This window comes from Drosophila sechellia, chromosome 2L (assembly GCF_004382195.2).
Source record: "Drosophila sechellia strain sech25 chromosome 2L, ASM438219v1, whole genome shotgun sequence".
NCBI classification, from domain to species: domain Eukaryota; kingdom Metazoa; phylum Arthropoda; class Insecta; order Diptera; family Drosophilidae; genus Drosophila; species Drosophila sechellia.
Window position 1 is genome coordinate 24,213,804 of NC_045949.1, and position 23,244 is coordinate 24,237,047.

Sequence of the window (23,244 nt, forward strand, 5' to 3'; positions counted from 1 at the left end):
GAAATTGGAATCCCCGATTCCAGTGACGGAGCCGGACGACGTCGACCTCTTTAGTTGCAGTTGATTTGCAAACCGAGAGCTGACCAAGTGCAGTTGAGAGCCAGAATCTAACAAGGCCCTGCAGGGTACGAACAGTCCCGATCGATTCTGCACTAGAACGATTGCAGTGGCTAGCAGCACAAGGTCACTACCGAGATCCTGGGCAATTAGAGTAGAAGAAGTCGAAAGCGGGGCAGAAGGCTCAGTGTGGGAGCTTGAAGATACCGGAACATGTGGCTGCGAGGAAGGCGGACCATCTAGATGGAGCAGCGTATGATGCCTGATTCCACAGGTGCGGCAGCGGCTCGAGCTGCATTGCCGTAGCTGATGACCTGCCTTTAGGCAATTTAGGCAAAGTGCTAGTCTCTTTGCCTCGCGCAGACGATCTACTGGCGCTAAGTCTCTAAATTGCGGGCAATAATATATGGCATGCTCTGCACTATGGCAAAGCATGCAACCAAGAGAATTTTGGGTGGTAGCAACTAGCGCCGAACGATTTCTGCCCACCTGAACGCCTGGCGCATAGGTTGCCATGGCGCAATCCACGGCCTCCAAAGTCCTACATCGCTGCTCCAGGAATGCAGCCATCGATTCCCACGACGGAATAAGGTTGGCAAAGACCGGATCCTCCAGGCGCTCCTCCCACTTAGCTTGGCTCGCCGCATCCAGCTTTTGCAGCAGCACTTGCACTATGATGCAGTCAGCGATTTGCTCAGTGGTGCCCAAACCCTTCAACGCACGAATGTGAGCGTTAAACTTGTCCGACAATTCCCGAAGCGATGCCACTGAACCATTCCGTACTACCTTTAAACCCAGAATCTTGGTGATGTGCGCCTGAAAAACGAGACGCCGATTATCAAACCTTTTTTGAAGCAACTCTAAAGCCGCTTCGTAATTGCTGTTTGAAATCTCCAATGATCGGATAGTTTCCAGCGCTGAATCCCTCAAACATGACCGCAGATGTTGAAATTTCTCAATGTTCGTGAACACGGAGTAAAAATCCGCCCAGTTTTCGTAGCCTCCGCCAAACGTTGGCAGCTGCACAGGCGGCAACGGCATCGGGCTCGGCCGCGGCTGCGTTTGAGGACCACTACACTGGTGGGGCACAACACCTTCCGCAAGCGTTGAGTGCGGCGCGAATTGCACATTGCGTTTGGAATTCATCGAAAGACTCGCTCATTTCACTGCCAATTTCGTCGAAGTCCAATTCCTCCAGTTCTGTATGCAGAACATTGAAGGCACTTTGCAGCTCATCAATCTGCTCCAGCCTCACCGTAAGAGTGGGTTCGTCGTATCCGCTTAGAGTCTCATTAGACAGCGACGTTTGTAGCCTCTGCAACCTGCTGAACAGCGCATTGGCTTTGCGCTTTAAAAAGGTCACCCTGTTTTTGTCACCTTCAGCGGGCATAGCAACAAATCGCCTTTAATTCGGTTCAGCGGAGTCAAGGCACGTAACGATATATGTAGCAATGTATGTATGTATATATGCAATGCTAGCTCGCTCAAACACAGCCACTATCACTTGTCCAACCGATTGCGATTTAATGTATTTATATTTATTTATAAACGGGATAAGTGCATTAAGTAATGCATGCAAATTAACACTATCACGTCGGAGTCACCAATGTTTAGCTATTGAGCTTTTTCAATAGCTGTTGCGAAAAATAAAGAAAATCGAAGAAAGTTTGTTTTTATTACGACACTGTTTATTTTGCGAAATGTTTACGGCAGCTAGGGCCGACAAAGAGCTATATCGAATGCACAAGTTTAGTCTTTTCCGAAACACGAAAAAGTGGCAATTGGCGGGACAGACAGCCGAAATGCAGCGCCCAAGCTTAACAAAAAGAACAAGGAATGAGGGCCGTACAGATAAATGCGTGCGAGAGCAGCGGTTTGCTACCACTGACAAATTCGGCTTACAATATTAAAGAGTATGAGATTAGTCTACCGCACAGTTTTGGCGGCTGCATGACCCAACAATAATAATAATAATAAATTAATAATAATATTACTTATTACTTACTTATTATACTTTATTTATTGTTATACTTATGTTTTATTATGCGTGGATGCCTGAATTTGAAATTGCTGATGTTGTTGTTGTTGATGATTATGTCGCTGTTGTTGTTGTTGTTGTTACTATTGTTGCGCAGGGTAAGGTGGTCTTCTAATTTCGGAGTTTGGGTTTCCTCGCTTCTCTTTTGTCGCTAGCTCACTTTTTGTCTACCGACTTCGAGCGTATTTAAATTTTTATATTTTTTCCTGTGTACTCTTCCAGGTTCTTGTCGTCTTGCTGCCTCCTCTTCGGTTGTTTCAGCTTCTTCGTCGTCGACGTGTTCTTATTCCTCTTCCTTTTGGCGGGCTGCTGCTGCTACTGCTGTGCTGTTGTTGTTCTTTTTTTCTTATTGTCTGCACTTTGGCTCACGCAGCCGTTCGTCGTCTTTACTTTTGCCTTTTCTTTTGCTTTTACTTTTCAGATTTTACTTTACGTGTGTCGTGTGTGTGTCGCCACTTCGTCGTTTCACCGTTTTGAATTTTACTGTTAACTGTTATCCGTGTTGCTCTTCTGTAGTTCCGTTTATTCTCGGCGTACATACAAGATGTGAGAGAATCGATTGTAGGGCAATAACTTATATATTTACTTATACAAAAGACCAAGAACCGAACGTTTTATTTTATAACGAAATAAACCGAAAAGGTTTAGATCGGACTTACCCAACATATTCTATAAGAGAATAGATTGTTCATATTTTTTTGACAAAAACCACTAAATTTTTCTTCCTTTAATATATTTACTTTATTAAATATTGTATTAGGTTACAAAAAATGTACATAAAACATTATCCTACCTATATAATGTATCTCTTAATTTTGAGCACTTTGGTTACTACATATAATAAAAGATGTAATATATATAAATCACACTGATATAATATTGCATTTTAAGTAAATTGAATATTTTGACAAAAAACGAGTTTTGTGGTTTTCCTCCATGTTTGACAAGTATCAGGGGAGGTTATATAATAACAATTAATATTTTAAAAAATAGTTAAAATTTGATTGTTTATACCAACGAAAACAACGAATAAAGCCCAAACCAACGCTTATCACTATACAATGAAATATTACGCTTCATAATATTTTTCAGCAGAATTTGAGAATTTGTCATTATTTTGTTCATTATACGTTAAATAGCACAGCAATACAATACCAGCTCAACACTACTCTTAAAAATCTAATTGTATTACAAACTCTTGACAGCTGTTAGTAGACTACACAAATGAAATGATATTTTATAATATATATATATATATATATAATATATATATATATATATATAATATATATATATATATATTATATATATATATATATAATATATATATATATATATTATATAAAATATATATATATATATATATAATATATATATATATATATAATATTTGTAATAATTATACTTGTTAAAGCTGACCGATATTGTGAAATAAAAAAAGCTTAAAGCAAAATTGTATTTTTTATGAACTTTCATTATATAATCAGACTTGTAGGGAAGGGTCATACGTCCACTAATAATGTGTACCTCTTTGATACTAGCCTGGGCTTCAGAAAGTTCACTTCAATTACAATCACTTTTATTTTGTTTTGAGCTTGCATTAATATTTCTTTGTAGCCCTACCTCATTATTTATTTTTAAGACTATTCAGCATTTCAGATTAATTTGTTTTCTTGTGCCCATTCTCCACTGATATTTTCTGAAATATTTCACAGTTGCAGTTTTTGGAATCACCTGGCAAGAATTGAGGTTGCTTAATGGATTGCTCAAAGCGTGTCTTGTACGTATATAGGGACTGTAAGGGCACGTGCAGGAGCTCGACGATTTGCGTGAAGTCGACAACTGCGAAAACAAGTTTTTTAATAATTAAAAATCTATGACAGTTATGTCAATAAAAATGTTTACCATCATCTGCTGTTATGTGCCCATGTCGGATAAGAAAATCGATCACCACAGGCGCTGAAGTTGTCTTGAAATCTGAAGTAAAAACGCGCTCCACACAGTCCTTAGCTGTTAGTAGCTCGAAGGCCTGGACCTCCCCGTCAGCGTTTTGAGGCACAAAGTCAAGTGGTAGCTCCAAGTCGAAAACATATTCGGTATTGGGAAAAAGTCCTTGTCGGCTTTCAAAGTAAAATGAGACACATCCTGCGGACACCAAATTCTTAACTAGGTCAGAAGGAATTGATGCCTCCTCTGCAGCCTCCTTAATGGCTGTTTCCTTAATACCAAAGCCGACTGAAAGTCCACCGCCTACCATATTGTCCCATTTTCCAGGCCAGGTCTCTTTTGTGTTTGACCGCTGCTGCAGCCAAATGCATAACCCAAGCGTCGGGTGCCTTACGTAACCGTTTATATCAACGCCGTACTTTCGCACTCCAAAGAGCGGAGTAGCTGCCCGTTCCATTTTAAGTAGAGCTCTGCAGTCTGCTTTTACCTCGAAATACTCATCCCTCCATCCCTGTAATGCAGGAAAAAGTCCCTCGGACCGCAAGTTACGCAAAACCTTTTCCAGTTGCTCAGTGCGCTCGTTATAGTCACGAAAAGCAGGATTTAGCTCTACCGAACCCTGTGGTTGTTTAAGTAGTTTTATCATTATTCTATAAATAGATTGGACTCACCTGTTTACTTTGCTCACAAGCCCGAATGCAAAATACTTCAGGATACTTTTTAAGATGTGTTAAAACATCTGACTTAATAAGACCAACTTGTTGCCCCTCTACCACAAATGGACGAATGTCACACTTATGAATACCTTTAATTAAAAGAAATTTATAAATTAATTTTTTTTTTTTTAAATGTTTTAAAATCATACTTTAAAGCCTAGTTTCAGTCTGTTTCTCAGGAGGATCAGAGGCTTAAAAATATTTAAATGAAAAATGAACAAAAGAGTATGCCATAGTCGAGTTCCTTGATTATCAGACAACCGTCACTTGTGTGAGAATGTTTAATGTTCTTTTTGAAATATCGAAAGATAAATGAGAAATGTGGGCTGGCAGTTTTGGGCGTGGCCAAATAATATTTATCATATTAATAGAAATTGGAAAGACACATAATAAAATGAAAAAATCTCAATGCATTTTTCAAAAATTTGGGCGTTGTCGTTTTTGTCGGTTTATGGGCGTTAAAGTGGGAGTGCCAATTTTTTTTTGGCAGATCTATAGAAATTTACAAGACTAATCAAAATATTAAAAATTATCATATCAAAACATTTTCAGAAGTGTGGGCGATTAGAAAGCGTTAGAAGAGGCGTGGCCAAAATGTTTTTGGTATGGCGGTAGAAATTGGTAAAACAAACAATATAACGAAGAAAAATCAAAACATTTTACAAAAGTGGACGTGGCCGGTTTGTGCGTTTTGTGGGCGTGGCAAAGTTTTTTGGCAAATCAATAAAAATTTACAAAACAACAAAATATAACAAAACATTTTTAAAAATGTGTGGCCGTGGCAGTTTTGGAAATATATATCCACTTGCCAATAACGTTTTTTCACGCGCAAAACGTCCCCGCGCACACATTTAAAAAATGTGTGGCGCTTGCTATAACGTCCACAAACCGCACAAAACTGCCACGCCCACACTTTTGAATAATGTTCCGATTTTCCTTCGTTGTATTGTTTGACTCTGCCATTTCTATCAGTATACCAAAAACTCGTTGACCTCGACCCTGGTCACTCCTACAAAATGCCCAAAACGATTTTATTCCCCAATATGTAAGAGCTATCGATCACCTTCGGTTTTATTTATAACAAAGGGTAAATGAATGCAACTGTGGTTATGTTTATTGTCTAATTTTAGCTCCCTCTTTTTGTGTGATAACAAATTTTTAGCAAAATATATTTGTTTAGCTAATTTACTCTAAACAGACAGACGGACCAAAAACATAAGAATAACAAGATGCGTAACGGCCATACATAGGTTTTGCACTTTGCAGACACCTTTTTGTGACAATTTACGACTAAGTGGTTTATGTGCGTATTAGCGCTAGATGACGTTTTTGGGCGAAAATCTATTTTGATCTAAGAATCAAACTTACATTTTTAGAGTTTTGGTCGATTTTGTTTAAAATTATCTACTAAATATTATTAAAAAATAATGTATGTTTATAATTTATAATATATACAATGGCACTGACTACATACTTCAACAGGAGACAGTGAACATTACAATTAAGTTCATCATTATTTCAACATATAAGTTTTTCGATCTGGAATTGTTATTATAACTTTTGTTAAAAAAAAATAGACAAGCAACAGACATTTGACAGAATATAGCACCCTGAGCGGCTGTATAAAGCAAAGAGGTTGTTTCCTCCTCAGTTGTATTTTGTTATTAAAAGTTTTCTGAAAGATCGAAGACTATTGCAGCTGGAGTTCCCAAAAGAAGCGTCCTTGGCCCTACCCTATACTCAGTAATTGCTTCGGACATGCTGAATGGCCAATGCACACCCAAACCTAACCACAGTATTTTATTTTGCTTATATTATTATGTAGATAGATTCGGCTTTTAACTTTTCTATGATATATTTGAATAATTATCATGTTAAGGCAATGGAAAATAAGAGTTTTTTACATGGTGGCAATTGATGAAAAATAATATAGATTTAAAGTATAAGAGCTTGTAAAGGGCATATTTTGTAATATTTAGAATGTGCACACGGCTGTCACTGTATGCGTATAAGAGAGCCGCTGGCTCCGCTCTAGAGCTAGCACGAAAAAATCGAATGGCGTTACACATTTTGTTAATCAAATGTATTTGGACGGATAGATATACGAACGTGGACAGATCAAAAGAAACCCCACCTCAGATTTGACAAACAAAATGTGTCCGTCGGCAACAAAAATTTTTGATTTGGCTAAGGGTGGATAAGTACGTCGCCAAAAGCTATCGCGAAGGCTGCCATACTTTTGGTGCACCGAAACAAGCAGGTAAAAATACTTATAAAATATAAAAGAATAAATTAATTAATTTATATAAGGCCCAAAAGCGTTGTTTGTAAATAATGCTATTTAATTGAATTACTTAAATTGTCTAAAAAGTATTAAAAAAAATAATAGCGAACATCGGAATTAAAACTGTCAAAAACGCTTATTTACATTTTAACGTTTACTGTTTACAAAAAATTGAGATAGCAAACATTTTGGGAAGACGACCGTAGCACCTAGAACCGAAATCTAAATATATTGCGCAAATCGAAATCGAAAAAAAAAATACGATTACCGGAACATGTTTAGTACTCTTGCTTTATGCGTAACAGGTATGAAATTATCTTCATTATTTAAATTTTTAGCGAAAATATAAATCCAAGAGTACGCTTTTAAGCTAACAAAAATAGAAAGTGTTTGTGGGGAAAACAGCCAATACGCCACCCCTAGGGTTATAAATAATAAGAACGCACAAATGGGATACATTAATACACAAATATGCTCTGTTTTAATCGGAGATGCAGACTGGCCAAGCAAAAGCTTACAAAAGTAGTTTAGCTGAATAGATAACACGACAGCTTTAACGAGGAAATAAGGAAGAGCGAAAAGAGAGACTCGAAGACCGCCGCACGCGCAGTGGTAGACTTATGCCCGCATTACTAGGTGGTGGCGCTTGATCTAAAGCAGTATTTTTTTTTTCTATAACATATGACTTTGCTGTTTCTATAAGCCAAATTTATTTTTATATTTGTATCGATGAAGAAATGTTTTCATCGAAAAATCAGAGCAAAGTTAATTTGTGTCCGAACCACTGGTTTAGCTGTAATACATATTAGAGTAGACATGAAAATAATATAAATGTACTTACAAGTCTTTGTTTGACCATGGTAAAATGAAACGAAATTACCTTAGCTTTTTTTCAAGGGTTGGGATGTAGATAAATATATTCCACATATATTCTACATAATTTCAAAAGAACAGTCCACTATAATATAAATTGAATAGAAGCAGCAAAATCGATTTCCGCAATTGTTTAATATCAGCGAATTATACAACAAAATCTTGTAAAAATGAGAACAGTGTTTCAGCGCCGGGCATATTTACGAGTATATTTTGAATGTATGGCTTAAATGAAAATCCTGTGGAAACATATTCTTTCATCGAATTAAAATATATTGACCAAATTCCGATAAAATTAAGAAGAAGAATAGTAAAATAAAACGAATCATAATTGTGGGTATTGGAGTTTGCTCTGCAAAAGGGATATCGGCTGAAAATATCAAAACAATTTTCAATAGTGTAGACGTTTTAGTTTTGGGCGTATTGTGGGCTTAAGACTGGGGGGAGTGGCAAAATATTGTTTTTTAAATCGAAAGAAGCATACAAGACTGTTCAAATGAAGCTACTGATGTTTGGAATTGTAATTGTATACGAATTAAACACTATGAAGAGTTACACGGAATATATAAAACAAGGTTGCAGTTTACAAATAAATTAAATTGTATTTAATTTAACTACACTATTTCATAAACCCTATACGTCTTCGCTTTAGTCCGATTATTTATATCCTAAATAAGACAAGACATCTTCGGTGTAATCCAAAATGAAATATCCAATTCCGCTTGTAATTCTGCAAGATACGGATAAAGTATATTATTAAAACACAACAAGCACTAGAACATTTTAAATTCAAATCAACACACATAAAAATGTAAGTATATTTTCATTTTAGTAATGCTGTTAAAAAGAAAACCTCCGAAAAAGGATAAATGGACAAGAAGAATTAAAATAAAATATAAATATAATTATTAAATGGTTACTTACTTGCAAAATACAAACCCAAATTCGAAAGCAGCCACCACATATCTGATCGCTAGCGAACTTAACAGTTAAATTAAAAAGTGCAAGTGAAAAAACACAAGAAAATGGCCGTTTTAATCATTTTCTTGTAAAGCCCAGAAATCACACTTTGGAAAATGTTTTCATATTTTTTCCTTTTAACATTAGTGTAGCCAATATCTATCGGAATACCAAAATGGCGAAAAATATCAAAACATTTAGCAAAAGTGTGGGCGTGGAAGCCATGGTCGGTTTTAGGGCATTAGAGTATGCGTGGCAACATGCGTCAACAAACTCGCGCTGCGTCTTTGTCTCTAGGATCTGTAAGCTGAATCTCAACCTTCTAGTTTTTATAGTTCCTAAGATCTCGACGTTCATACGGACAGACGAACATGGCTAGATCGACTCGGCTATTGATCCTGATCAAGAATATATATACTTAATATGGTCGGAAACGCTTCCTTCGGCGTGTTACATACTTTTCAACGAATCTGGTATACCCTTTTGCTCTTCGAGTAACGTGTATAAATATGAAAAAATTTCCTTTGCACAATCCCTCTAGCTTAGTAGCGGGTATAGCATAGTCGAGAAATTTGGCAATCTTAAGAAGGTATATGGTATCTTTTTAACAAATCCAAAAAATTATGGAAAAAAAACAAGTGCAGTTTGGAGTTAAATCTACAAAGTCAAAAGTCAAAAATGCCCGCTCTGATTTTGCTTAACAAAATGTCACGGCAAAACTAATTAATAATAATAAAAATTAATACAAAAAAGTTTTTTTCTCAGATAAACAATTTAATTTGTATTGGAAGGTTGTTTTTATTTACTATATCCATGATACAAGAAAAGAAAATCACGGGTGATCATAGTGATGTGAGTGTGATTAATTAGATTGGTTAATCAAAAATAAATGCCAATCGCTACAAAGAATTTCTAGTGAAGTTTAATAGTTTAATTAATACAGTTTAAAAGCCCTTATTAATCAGTTTGAAACTGTTACAAATCCAGATTTGGCTTTCTCTATTAAATACCAACAGAATAAGAACGGACATTCGTGTCTTATAGGGCCGCGAAGAAACATTTTTTTTGTCGGTTAGGAATCCTATACCGAAAGCCAATATAATCACTAAGACGCTGACAAGCATACATTGGTTTTGCACTACACTACCTTAATTTGGTACAAAAGTCCCTCGTGCCATACCAAAGACGCATGGCTTTGAGTCCAAGATCTACACAGTGGCACAGAGAGACTGCCACTGTGTAGATCTTGGACTCAAAGCCATGCGTTACTGGACTTAGAAGGCGGGGAACTTGTTCCGGGAAGCCATGTGACTTCCTGAAACCGAATTAATGTTGTGGTATGTAGCCTGATACCTGCTGCAGATTCATCAAGCGCTTCAGCAGGATTCGTTTAAAGACCTTTGAAAAAGTTGGTTTCCATTTTTTAGGAAAGTGCTCTTTAACTCCTTTGCGTGGGAGGAATTCGGCTGTAAATTTCAACAGGTCCTGGAGACTGACTTCTTGCGGAGTGGTATATCTTATGGGGTGGGCAGATTATGTAGGCACATCCAACATCCAGTTTACGACTTCCTCTCGGTGGTATTCGTCCGTCGGTTGGAAGGGGATGAAGATGGAGAACAAATGGTCACAAAATGCATTCGCTTTGTCACCATCCGTTTTGAGCCATATGCCATTGTGTCCATGTACTGGCGATTGACAGAGCGGCTGTCTTTTAATTCACCTCGTTAAGTTTCAGACTGAAAAGTCGCTGTTATTGTTAGAGTCAGATCCTTCGAGCAGGGTGTCCGGATTTTCACTAGAGCGCAGTTATGATTTACTTGATGATGGATTCATGTTTTCTGCATAGCAGGTTTAGAGACTGGCTAAACTTGTAGACCAGTTAAAAGCTTAAAGCTTGTGATATTAAAACTTAAACCTCACTTTTAACCGCAGTGGGTCTGCAGCACGTAAAATTAGCGTGCATTACAACACTTGAAATTGTTCAAGGTAGCTGAGTTCCATTCAGATAAAGCACGGCTACGTTGATACGCCTTGCTAAACCATGAATCGACCCTGGCGTTGGACCGGCGAGTCCGATAGTGAGTGAATCCTATCGACGATAATTTCAGTGTTGTCACTGGTAACCGGGTTTTAACGATTAATACAAATCTGTCATATTCTGGTAAGACAAAATACAGGTAATTTTTATGATGATAATTGGCCAAAAATAAGAATGCCCATTGCTCAATATTTTACAATAGTACATTTTCGGGTAGGGTACACGCCGAACGTAGAATACTTTACAATTTTATTTTAATTTTACAATCTAAAGTAAAAGGGTATATTAGATTCGTTCAAAAGTATGTAACAGGTAAGAAGGAAGCGTTGCCAACCATATTAAGTATATATATTCTTAATCTAACGCCCACACAAACATCCCATTTTACAAATTTTTTAAAATGTTTTGATATTTTTTTATGATTTTATTAGTTTAAAAAATTTTTATCGCTTTGCCAAATAAATTGTGCAACGCCTACAAACCGCCCAAAACTGCCACGCCCACACTTTTGAAAAATGTTTTAATATTTTTCATTTTTGTATTAGTTTTGTAAGTTTCCAACGATTTCCAAAAAAACTTATTGCTACACCCACAAACCGCCAAAACCTGCCTCGCTAACACTTTCGAAAAATGTTGTAATTATTTTTTGTTTATTGTATGTCTGGCCAATTTCTGTACCCACACCCACAAAACGACCAAAAAGGTCACGACCACACTTTTGAACAATTTTTAAATATTTTCTCATTTTATTCCCCTATTTCTATCGAAATCCCAGAAAAATATTCAAATTTATCGTCGCACTAGCTGAGTAACGAGTTTCTGATAGCTTTTTAATGTTACTCATTGATATTGTTAACCAGGTTTTTTTTATCTTCAACTAGAGTCCTCCCAGGGTCCCCAAATCGTCTCTCCTTGACAAGAGTCCCCAAATGTTTTCAAAAATGTTAATGTCAGTTGAGTATAGGGCGGCCACTCGACCATCTTGACATTTTGATCCTTAATCTTTTTACTGTGAAAAAACTAGCATTTACCCCACATTCTTCCTTAAAAAAATAAGGAAAAACAAGAGGGATGCTAAAGTCGAGTTCGCCGACTATCAGATACCCGCGAACTCAGCTAGTGTGAATGCGAACGTGAAATTTCATAATTTTTCTGGGATATCGATAGATATTGGGGAATAAAATGATTAAATATTTAAAAATTGTTTTAAAGTATATGGGCGTGACCGGTCTAGCGCCTTCGGGGAGTTAGAGTGGGTGTGGCAAAAAGTTTTTTTAAAATCTCATTTTATCTCATTTTTGTTTTTAAAGACACACTAGTTAGTAGTCTTTTTATAAAAAAGAAACAATTGGAAAGAAGTACAAGTTTTTCTAAAATGAACCCATAATCAACCGGCGACCAACTTTAACAAGAGTTTTGAAATTGTGTTTTGGCAAAGCTTTGTTGTAATATTAGATGGTAACTTTCTAGCCTATATAGTTCCTGAGATCTCGACGTTTGTATGGGCTGCCATACGGGCATGACCAAATAAACTCGACTAGTGATCCTGATCAAGAATTTATATACTCTATGTGGTCGGAATCGCTACGTTCTACTTTTTAACATACTTTACCTCTTCCTCTACGAGTAACGGGTAGGAGGACGTGGGAGGAAATAAATATTTCGAAAAGCATACCGAATTATTATATATTTTTATTATTTTTAGTCAAATATGCTTTTTTGGCACAAAAGTTGTATACACATTGTGTTAAGGAGCTATTATCACTCCTGCTTAATCAGATGGACTTCATTGTAAGCTATGTATGTACATATTTATGTATTTTATTCATAAGTATATAAATCCCACAATACATCACTATTAAAAGCAGCACAAAATCACCAAAAAGATCCAGAAGATCCAACTGCTTCGAATGCACAGTCGACAGTCGCCGAGCACATAGGCATCCTAAGAAACTTTAAATTTGTAATTCGCATCGGAACATGCAAAGAGAAATTATTTACATGTATGCATGTAGGTAAAGGGAAGGAGACGAGCAAAATTCAAATAACAAAGGGAGAGCAAAATGGCTTAACGGATTCCGTTTTAAAATGGCACTTGCCCTTTTTCGCGGATCACTTGCTATTATATTTTTGTGAGAAGCAGACGTTATTTTTTTTTTGAGTATCAGTTTTTAAGAAAATGGTAAATATTTTCGGATTTAATTCATTAATTATTCCGGATTTATTTTATAAGCAACAACAAATACTACTCACAGGAACGATCATCTAAGTTAAATTGTTGTAATACATATAAGTATACACTATACTAATATATTTCACTTTAAGGTAAATCGGACATGTAGACCGATATTCCAACACAACTGTCCTAACTCCATAAGCAATTCCAAGATAATTCATAATTTAAATAATAAATCAAATTATAAAAAAAAAAAAACTTTGTAATAAAAGACCGATGAAATAAACTTTGATGTCACATTGATGAACAGTTGATGAAAATGGTCATGAATAGCTCATAGATAAGTGATGAAAAATCAATGAAAATTTCTCTCTTTAAAAACTATTGAGGATTTATGGATTTTTCTTTGACATAGCAATCCTAGGACATTTTATTGTTAAAATCATGGCCATTTTTCAAAAAAAAAATTCAGCGATAATTGGGCGCCCGATATTTTTACTGAGCGGTGATTAATTTATGAAAAGGCAGTGTACTGTAGCAGTGGAACTGTAGGGTCTACATATATTAAAGAAATTATAAATATTTAAGTGTGTTTGTACTTAGGTAACTTTAGTGTGTACAAATTTGTAAAACTGATCTTGCTCAAAACCCTCCTCCAACAAAGTTATTTGAGAATACTTTTACATACACATACACATGTACAACCACATCAACCAGACAGCCATTGCAATTAATTAATAGATACGCATACATACATCTTTAAACCTTCCTAAGTTATTTTATACTTATGTATATTTTGTTTGCCTACATATGGAATAAGTAATCGATAATCCGCATTAACTATATAGATGAATGTTTGGGGTCTTAAATGCTGAAATCCATAACATGCTTTCTTACCTGATAGATAAAAGTTGTTAAACTTTTGCGCTAAGATCAGCAGCCTTGATAGCTTCACTTCGGTTGAAGACATTTAAACTATGTAAGTTCTGATCGTATGTAGAGAAAATGGATCTACTATCGCCGGCTTAGTTTTTACCGCTTTCTCAAGGAAAAATGTAGGTTTGCTTTCTGTTAAAAGCCCACTGAAAAAATTTTTTCAACCACTTTCAACGATAATATTGTATTAGTTGAATCAATTTGTTAATGGTAATTCTTCACTGGCCAAACCAATCCTATAATATAATGAAAACACAGACTTAACTAACAATGGTGAGTAATGTAGAGCATCACTCTATTGTCGGAAGCGTTTTCCAGCACTTACTGAGGACAAAAAATTCCATATAGAGATGCTCTGTTAGCACTACGATATTAACAGGTAGTAGTAACATAACTCGCGAATACCATTGCATTTTTTAAAGTTTGTTTGCGTTTTAAAGGCTCTAGGTACTAAAAGCCGGACAGCGAAGAATAAAAATAAATGGTTCTGCCTATATCTGATTGTTTATATGACAAACAGAGAATAAACTATTCTGAAAATATCCTTTTTATTTACTTTAAACACACAAAATTTGTTCCATGAGGTCTTAGACCAACTAAAATTAAATGTGTTAAAATAAATATATTTAATCAAATATATTAATTTTAACATATTAGGAATAATTATTAGAAAGTTCTAAATACTCGTTTCACACTGCTAATTTCAATGAAGATACGAAGGAATAGTTTAATAATATTGACCGTTTGCTGTTCGTTGAAACCGTAATACCTTTCTACAGATTTATAGCCTAAAATATATTGGATATAAAATAAACATCGAAGCTAATCTACTATAAGATTCCCGCTTATCAGCTTATGAGATTGTGAACTAAACCCGTTATTGCGATTGTAAACAAACTAAAAAATTCTATGGCGTATGCAGAGGCGTGGCCAAAGTGTTTTTCGTATACCGGTAAACATTGGCAATATAAATAATAGGTCGTTAGGCCAAATTTACATGACTTATATAAATATGAAAATATATCAAAACATTATTTAAAAGTGTTGGCGGTTTGTCGGAGTTCCAAGAAGTTTTATATAAACATTCTGCAACACTGTGAGCGTGGCAGTTTAGAGAGGGCCTGGCAACATTCGTGCTGCGTCTATGTCTCTGGAAGCTGCATGCTTAATCTCAACATTCTTTTTGCTTTTATAGTTCCTGATACAGACGGACATGGCCAGTTCGACTCGGCTATCTATCCTGTTCAAGAATATATACACATTGTATGGACGGAAACACTTCCTTCTGCCTGTTACATACTTTACAACGAACGTGGTGCCGCTTTACTCTACGAGTAACGAAAGAAAATGTTTCAAAATTGCGGTCTTGGCAGATTCAAACGGCTTGTGGTCTTTAGAGTGAACGTGACAAAGTCATAATAGGTTATAAAAGAAAAAATATCGCAACATATTTCAAAATTGTGGGCTTTGACGGTTGTGTCCGTTTCGTGGGCGCAGCGTTTTTTTTTTTTTGGCAAATCCATAAAAATTTAGAACAATACTAAAAAATATAAAAACGATTTCAAAATTGTGGGTATGGAAGTGTTGGGCGGTTTGTGAAAGTTATTGTCAACAATGTGGCTTGACACATATTGGCAACGTCAGTTGACAAACAGCGTCTGTCACTGGAAAGTGCGTGCATGATCTCAATCTTTGTTTGTTAAACCCGTTATGTGGTTAAAGCTGATCAAAAGATGTGAAGACAAATGCTTTAGCAAAATATGAATATAAAAATCTAGACGTTTGACAAGGTATGCCATTTTTCACTTTTAGTATTTCTACGAATTTAAAATTGCATTAATTAATACGGCGTTAAAGCTCGACATCGTGTTGAAAAAATTGTACCATATTGATATCAGCATTACGATGTTTCAATATTTATTCGAAATGACAGCGAAGAGACACAGACATAGGGACAGACCGACTTTTCAAGGAATCCTCTATATCCTGATATTCTACAATCAGGCCTAGCGAATCACTTCGTTTTTACCTTTTATACCCATTACTCGTATAGTAAAAGGGTGTACTAGACTCTTTTGATGGCATGTAACAGGTATATGAAAGCGCTTCCGCCCATGTAAAGTATATACAGAGGTGGTCAAAAGTATTTTCACTTTTCACATTTCACTCAAATGCACTTTGTGAAAATAATTTTGACCATGACTGTATATTCTTTATCAGAATCAATAGCCGAGTCGATCTGGCCATATCCGTCGAGAACTCAGGAACTAAAGAAGATGCATGTTGCCACTCTAAAAAACTGGCCATGTTCGACTGTCCGTATGAACTCCTCAACCTCACGAAATATAAAAGCTAGAATGTTGAGATTAAGCATACAGCTTCGAAAAACATAGACGCATCACAAATTTTGCCTCACACTCCTGCAAAATTTATATTTTCATATTTATTTTTTATTATTTATTATTTACGCTCGCAAACTGCCCAAAACTGCCACGCCTACAAATTTGAACAATTTTCTCATTTTATTTATTATTATTTTTATTTTTATTATTTTATTTTCTCATATTATAATTTTTTATCATTAAGATCTATCGATATCCCAGAAATATTATTATTTCGAATTTCCACTAGCTGAATAACGGGTATCCACGGTCGTGGAAGTTGACTATTGCTTTCTCTCAAGTTCCTATATGTTTACCTTGTTAGCAATTATGTCATGTGAGTATCTGGTTTTGTCTTTAGCAGTGCCGGTAGCTTAATCTTATTCTTCTATTGTGCAGTATCCAAATGACATAATTGATAAATAAGTGTGTTTCACAACACTAAATCACCTGTGTTCACCAACTCTTAAGGTAAACAAACGCTTAAACAAAGACGCAAAGCGGCATTTTGGTCGTTTTGTGCTCCGCTTTTCACTCTTTCTTTTGTTTATGGAAGGTATGGGAATGGGCAGACACCGCGGCGACTGCGTCTTCAAGCCAGGCTTGTATGACGAATTACTGGTAACTGGTACTGGTAGTTGTGCCGAAAACAGTTCTAACAGCGGACTAGCGATGTCATACCTGCCGCCTTAAATCGGGGATTTTAATTGTGAACTAAAACTGTGATAACATATACATATTGATACATATTGAATTCCTCAGCGGTGCAGGATGTCAGCACACGGTTATTATCCACTAAAGCGTGCCGAATAAGTAAATATTATTAATTTTGTCAGAAATTTTATTATTGAATGTGATTGTTTTGTGATGATTTTACCCTCATCAAGACGTTTTCATGTATGAAATTATACCTTTTGGAGATACAATCAATTTCTCACTGCTTCAGTATACATTTATACTATAACCAGAAGTAGTTCGCACAAAGAATATGAATGACAGATTTTTGCGTTGTGTGGGCGTGGCCAAAATGTTTTTGGCAATAGCTGGGAAGACAACAAAAATTCAAACATTTTTTTAAAAGTGTAGAACGGTGCGCGTTTTCTATCGAAACTTATTCTTTTAGTCTTTTAATGACGACATTAAATACTGCATGTAATTCGATTGTATTAATCCTTACTTTCTAGTTTTATGCGCACGGATAGGCGGTCTGATCGACTCTGCCTCAGGCATATTCTTTGAAGCCTCTGTGATTTTAACATTTGGTTCTATTCCTTTTAGGACAACTTGTCTTTGCTGCTTTTAACTTGGCAAGTGTAATAATTTGTTTTGATTTTTTTCTAGGTATGTAGAGACACTACTGTGAAGTAATCTTCCGTTTTAGTATTCACAACAAACTAACTCGTTTTCCGTTCCCCTTTGAGGAATTTAGGGGGTCTTCGAACGGTATCGGTATTGTCTCGCAAGACAAATAACCTATTACAATGATTTCAGGAACCTTAAAAGAAAGCGAATAAAAATAATTGTTTATAGTCTGGGCGGTTCATTGAAATTTATTCGGACCACGAGCCTTTGATGTTTGCAGTTTCCGACCGTAATCCTAACTCGAAGATAAAATGATTTAAAACGTACATATATAGGCGATCAAAAGGGAATGCTCCACTATTACCCAGGAAGAGAAAATAACTTCATCAGCACATCTACCACTTCAGAATATAAATGCTCTGTGAAGTGAAGTGGCATCCGGCGCGGCATGAATCCATAACTATAGTTAACATAGACATTAGTATATCAAGATGCGTAACGGCCATACATTGGTTTTGCACTATGCAGTCACTTATGTGTGACACCAGAAAAATTGCTGCGTAGAATGAGAGTGTATGTGTGCGTATTTGTGCTTGATAACGAAACCAATTTTTATCTAGGAATCGAAGTTATATTTAGAGTTTTGGTCAATTTCGTTGAAAATTGATTTTAAAAATATGTTTTAAAAATTAATGCCTTCACAATTATTTTTTTAAAGAAGCGTTTTTAAATAAGATTTGTATTTATGTTAAAACATGTACAATGACACTGACTACAAACTTCAACAGGTGACTGTGACCATTAAAATTAAGTTCATCATTATTTCAATTTATAAAGTACAGTTTTGATCTGGAATTGTTATTACAACTTGCAATTTAAAACACAAATTTTCCAAAAAAAAAAAAGATGTAAATTTTTTTTCATATAAATTATACAAACACACAGTTTACAGAATATTTATAAAATATTAAATTATGCGATGTTGAATTATGTTTATTGAAAACTGATTACTTGATACACAACTCTTATGAATACTCCAGCTATAATTAATCCAATACAAAGTCATTTATAAAATTTATTAAGTGATATTATGTACATAGATTCGTCTATTACTATTTCTTTGCAATATTCAAATAACTACCAATGTAATGCAATAAAAAAAAATTTTTTCAGGGTGCCAAATGCCTTTTTTTATATCAAATCAGATCTAGTTTACTAAGGGAAAAAATAGTTTACTCAGTGCTCTATTGATGTTTATTCCACACTACCACAAGATCAATCTGTCACTATGTTATTTTATAAAAAATTTCAGAAAAATCGCAATTAAAACTGAATAAGTTGTCCAACCTACTGTCTGGAAAACAGCTCAAACACCTCTTTACAAAACATTCAGATAGCAAAAATTTTGCGAAAACCAGAGCACCTAAAAACGATATAGAAAGATTTCGTACATATCGAAATCGAAAAAAATTACAATTTTTCTTGAGAAATCGATACAAAATTTACAAAAAAGTCAGTACCATTTACATAGACAAACTGCACAACCACCCAAACACTCTAGCGATCAAATTACTGGACAACAGTCGATGTATAAGGAGACTTAAAAGATATCACCCATCTTGAAAACTGAATTTACCACTATCCTCATCCCAACCCTTCCCCCAATACTATACTAAAGACTCACATTTGTAAAAAAAACTCACCAGCTATGTTTATAAGCAAAAATGTAATCATTGCCCAAAAGGGCAGCTTTTAAATAACGTAGACAATAAAGATACTAAAAAAAATTGATTCTGAGAAACGGATATAAACTTTATGGCACTAGGGTTTATAATTTGGAAACAATTTAGGTATTCAAAAAAAGCAATACAAATAAAGCCTCTGTTTAGCCAATGAGCTTTTTCATCAGCTTTTGAATTAATAACACTTATTGTTCTGATATTATTCTTTGTTTATTGTAGTTTATTGACATCGAAAGAGTCAAATCAGCGCGAAAATGAGTTTAAAACTGAGAGAGATCAGTACAAAGTTAAGCTTTAAGATAAGAACTTTTGCTTAGATAAATAAGCGAATAAATGAAGAAGAGGAAAACTATGATTGATTTACGCTAATCTTAACTATTACAAATGGACCGACAGGCACCATAAACTATAGTAAAAAAATATTAGAATATCCAATACATAAAATCTAATCTACTTTGGTCAAGCCTAATAAGTATAAGAACTTAACGTAACTTATTCTCCTGTACTTGGAATCTAAACGGAAACATAACTCTTCTTATTTTGATGCGTACTTTTATCTACTTTAAGTTCAACAGGTTATGGGTTCATTTACAACCTGTCCGAGATAATGCTCATATGTTTAGAGAGCAGATTATTACTGTGTGTGTGTTGATCGTTAAACTAAATAAACATTTTTCTGTACGACAAATTGGGCGAGTCTAATTGTGACTCGTGTTGTGTGCAGATGAAAAGTGTATTGGTGCATAAAGAACTGGGATCAATTATTTCACAGGAATCGCGCTATCGGTTAAAGGGTAACAAACATCAAAAAATCTCATTCTGCCAAGAAGACTTACAAAATTACAAGAAATTCATCACCCATGAGAAAAGTGTCATTTCGAATGTTCTCGATCAGTTGACTGAGATGGGCATAGTTTTGCTTTAGGAACTATTTGTAATAAAGCTATTGGCAAGCTTACCAACGTCATTTCAAAATCTAGTCGTGACAATAAAATCTCGTAATGAAGAAACTGAGCGCCGAAAATTGTGACTTAAATATATGAAAAATATGCAACGCGTTACAGTGCTTCCGCCAGAGGCCAAATATAAAAAAAACCGTCTAAATTTATTTACTTATAATTTTACCAAATTGTCTCCAAATAGTCCAAATACTTCCAGCCAAAACTAGTTTTTGCTTCAAACCTAACGGTACTTTCTAAACATAGAATTAAAGTTATGCAAACGTGTTCATTTGTGAAGCGAAATTGCATGAATTGTAATTTCTGCATTGCAAAAGCAAACTTCAAAGGTATTAACTATGTTTTCCAAGCCGAATATTAACAATCGTAAACGATGTTTTTGTAACGGCAATTCTTGATCAATAAAAATGTTTTTAAAATTATCGGAAAGTGATTTTATCTCGCTAAACAATTTGGAATTGATAATAAATTGTTGTTTATTGTTTTCGATTAAGTCATTTATTTTATTCTGTATTTTAATGAAGTCATCGCGATCCGGAGGTTCAGCTAACCATTTCCAAACAGTGCCTAACTCATTTATTCCCCTTTTTGATCTAGTTGATAACAGCTGTGACAAAATAATTCGATTAATTGTAGTTTGTAAGTTATTTCCCATTGTGACCTTTTGTTTGTATCCTTTTTAATGTATCCTGATTATAGATCGATTATTTATTTAAAAACTGTTAAATATATATAGTGACGTATTTGGGTGGTCCAAACCAGCCACTTCTATTATTTCAAAGAAATCAGTAATGCACTCTAGTAATTTTCCATAATGTATCCCAGCTGCGCAGCATTCGTTTATCTTTGGCAGCGCAGCCGTTCTTGTAAACATCCTAAAGCCTGACCTAAGCAGATTTGACTGCCCTCTTTCAACACTTCCTAATTCTAAGAACCCAAGAGCGAGACTCTCCCGAAATACAAATATTGTTCAAATACTGAGGCTTCTCCTCAATCCAATTTGCATTTGATTTTTAGTCTAAAGCTGAGATCCAAAGAATAAAGTCGTGAAACTATTTCTCCTAAAAACTATTTTTTATTTCTTGGCGTTGTCCTTAGTCAACTGACGGAACATTAGTTCGACTCAAAAATAAAACAACAATTTTACTATATAATGAACAACGATGTATGTAAGAATCACTCAACTACTTGTGTAAGTTATCATAAGTAAGGTCAATTATACTGAACTGAATGCTAAGTCAGTATCCGGTCCGAATCTATTGCGATAAATCAGCGGAATTTGCGGTTACTGTAAACGGACACCTACAGGTGCCCACAGGCGCAGCGTTAGCATTCTGGTCGTGGTGGTGAGAGAAGTCACGAGGCGCAACGTTGACAGAAATAGCGGCGGTAGTGCCGCTATAAATATTTGAATATGAAATTGTACTTTAGTTTTAGACAGAGCTCAAAAGGGATCAGTCGTATTCTGATGCATTTAATAAAGAATAATTATTATTTGAATTAACATAATAATTGTTTAATTTGTACTCAAACACTCAAGTTGCCTGCGAGCAACGGTTAATTCCTTTTTGAGTTTTTTCGCTACTGATCGGCGATTACTATTTGTTCGCATATTCTTACGCTGCCTGCGTGCAGCAAGCATACATAATTTGAGTTTAGTTACCAATATACTTCTGTGCTGTAAACACGCATAATAGGTTATGGGCCCAGAAAAAATACATAAGCCGGTCGGACCGTTAATTTAAATGTAGCTCTATCAAAAACTCATTCGCTTAAAAATGAAGCAAGGTGATAATGTGACAGACTATGTGAAGTCACTTGTAGAAATTTGTGGAAAATTGGAAGAACTCGATATTTTACAAGGTGATAACCTAAAAGTGATTATGCTGCTAACTGGACTTCTAAATAGCTTTGAAAATTTCGTAGTTGCCATGCAAACGCACGATACTTTGCCCCCGTTTCAACTGTAAAACTGAAGCTTCTCGAAGAAGCTGAACTACATAGGGTGAACGAAGAGTGCGAAGAAGTTTTCGAGAAAAGGGCATACGTGACTCGGGTCGAACAGCCTACCTCGAAAAGCAATACGAAATATTACGGTTCCTACGAACGAAGCCAAAAGCAAAGTGTAAAATCGTTTGAGTGCTGGTCGTGTGGGAAGCACGGCCACAAAGCTGTTAATTGTAGAGAAAGAAATTTTTCGAAAAAGGAAATGGCTCAAGCGTGAGTGAAATGTCGCGAGGCATATGGTGTCTCGATAGTGGAGCGAGAAATGGCAGAAATTCGAAATGATGACCTATCTTCACCAAATTTGGTTTGTGTTACTCTTTACTTCCCCCAAGATGATTCACAAAGTTTCAAGTGATTTGGTCAACTTTCATATAGCTGCCATACAAACGATCTGGCCGATATGCCATAAAAATATTTACCTTATCAAAGAAAAAAAATTTTGTATCTATATTTAATTATATTATATTATCATATTATATACAGAAAATCAAATAAAATAAAATCATATTAAGATGTATATGATGGTCTAAATCAGTTTGTCATGAAATTAAAAAATAAATTTATCATATGTCATTGTTATGCTGTTATACTTACAAAAAAATTAAACTTATTATTTATTAATTTAAAAAAACTCTTCGTCTGAGGCTATTACATCAAGTTCATGATCTTTCTGTAGAAGTTCTCTTTCATCGTCCTCCTCGCCCTCGTCTATGTCTTGGCAATCACCATGATCGCTTCCAAGGCATATTTATGTTTTTATTTTTCCTTTGTCTTTCTTTTAGATAAATACTAGACAACGAAGGATCAGACGTATCTAGAGCTCTGTTA

General features: G+C 35.3%; 1 protein-coding gene and 1 long non-coding RNA gene across 3 annotated transcripts; one reads left to right on the forward strand and one right to left on the reverse strand.

Moving 5' to 3' along the window:
- Positions 1-3,478: 3,478 nt before the first annotated feature.
- LOC6620646 (nudix hydrolase 24, chloroplastic) lies at positions 3,479-14,303 on the reverse strand. 2 transcript variants are annotated; one of them, XM_032714710.1, is made up of 4 exons: positions 8,855-8,896; positions 4,714-4,847; positions 4,001-4,661; positions 3,479-3,937 (listed from the first exon to the last, which is right to left on the reverse strand). In XM_032714710.1, exons 1-4 carry the CDS (start codon positions 8,877-8,879, stop codon positions 3,756-3,758), a joined length of 1,002 nt encoding a protein of 333 aa, XP_032570601.1. In that variant the 5' UTR covers positions 8,880-8,896; the 3' UTR covers positions 3,479-3,755. The 2 variants fall into 2 exon arrangements, with proteins under 2 accessions (XP_032570601.1, XP_002044848.2); XM_002044812.2 differs by lacking the exon at positions 8,855-8,896 and adding an exon at positions 13,987-14,303 and having other exon boundaries at positions 3,480-3,937.
- A 2,582-nt stretch (positions 14,304-16,885) lies between these two features.
- On the forward strand, positions 16,886-20,186 carry LOC116802347. Its single transcript, XR_004362704.1, has 2 exons — positions 16,886-17,219; positions 17,748-20,186. It is a non-coding gene; the product is annotated as an uncharacterized LOC116802347 (long non-coding RNA).
- The last annotated feature ends 3,058 nt before the right edge of the window (positions 20,187-23,244 follow it).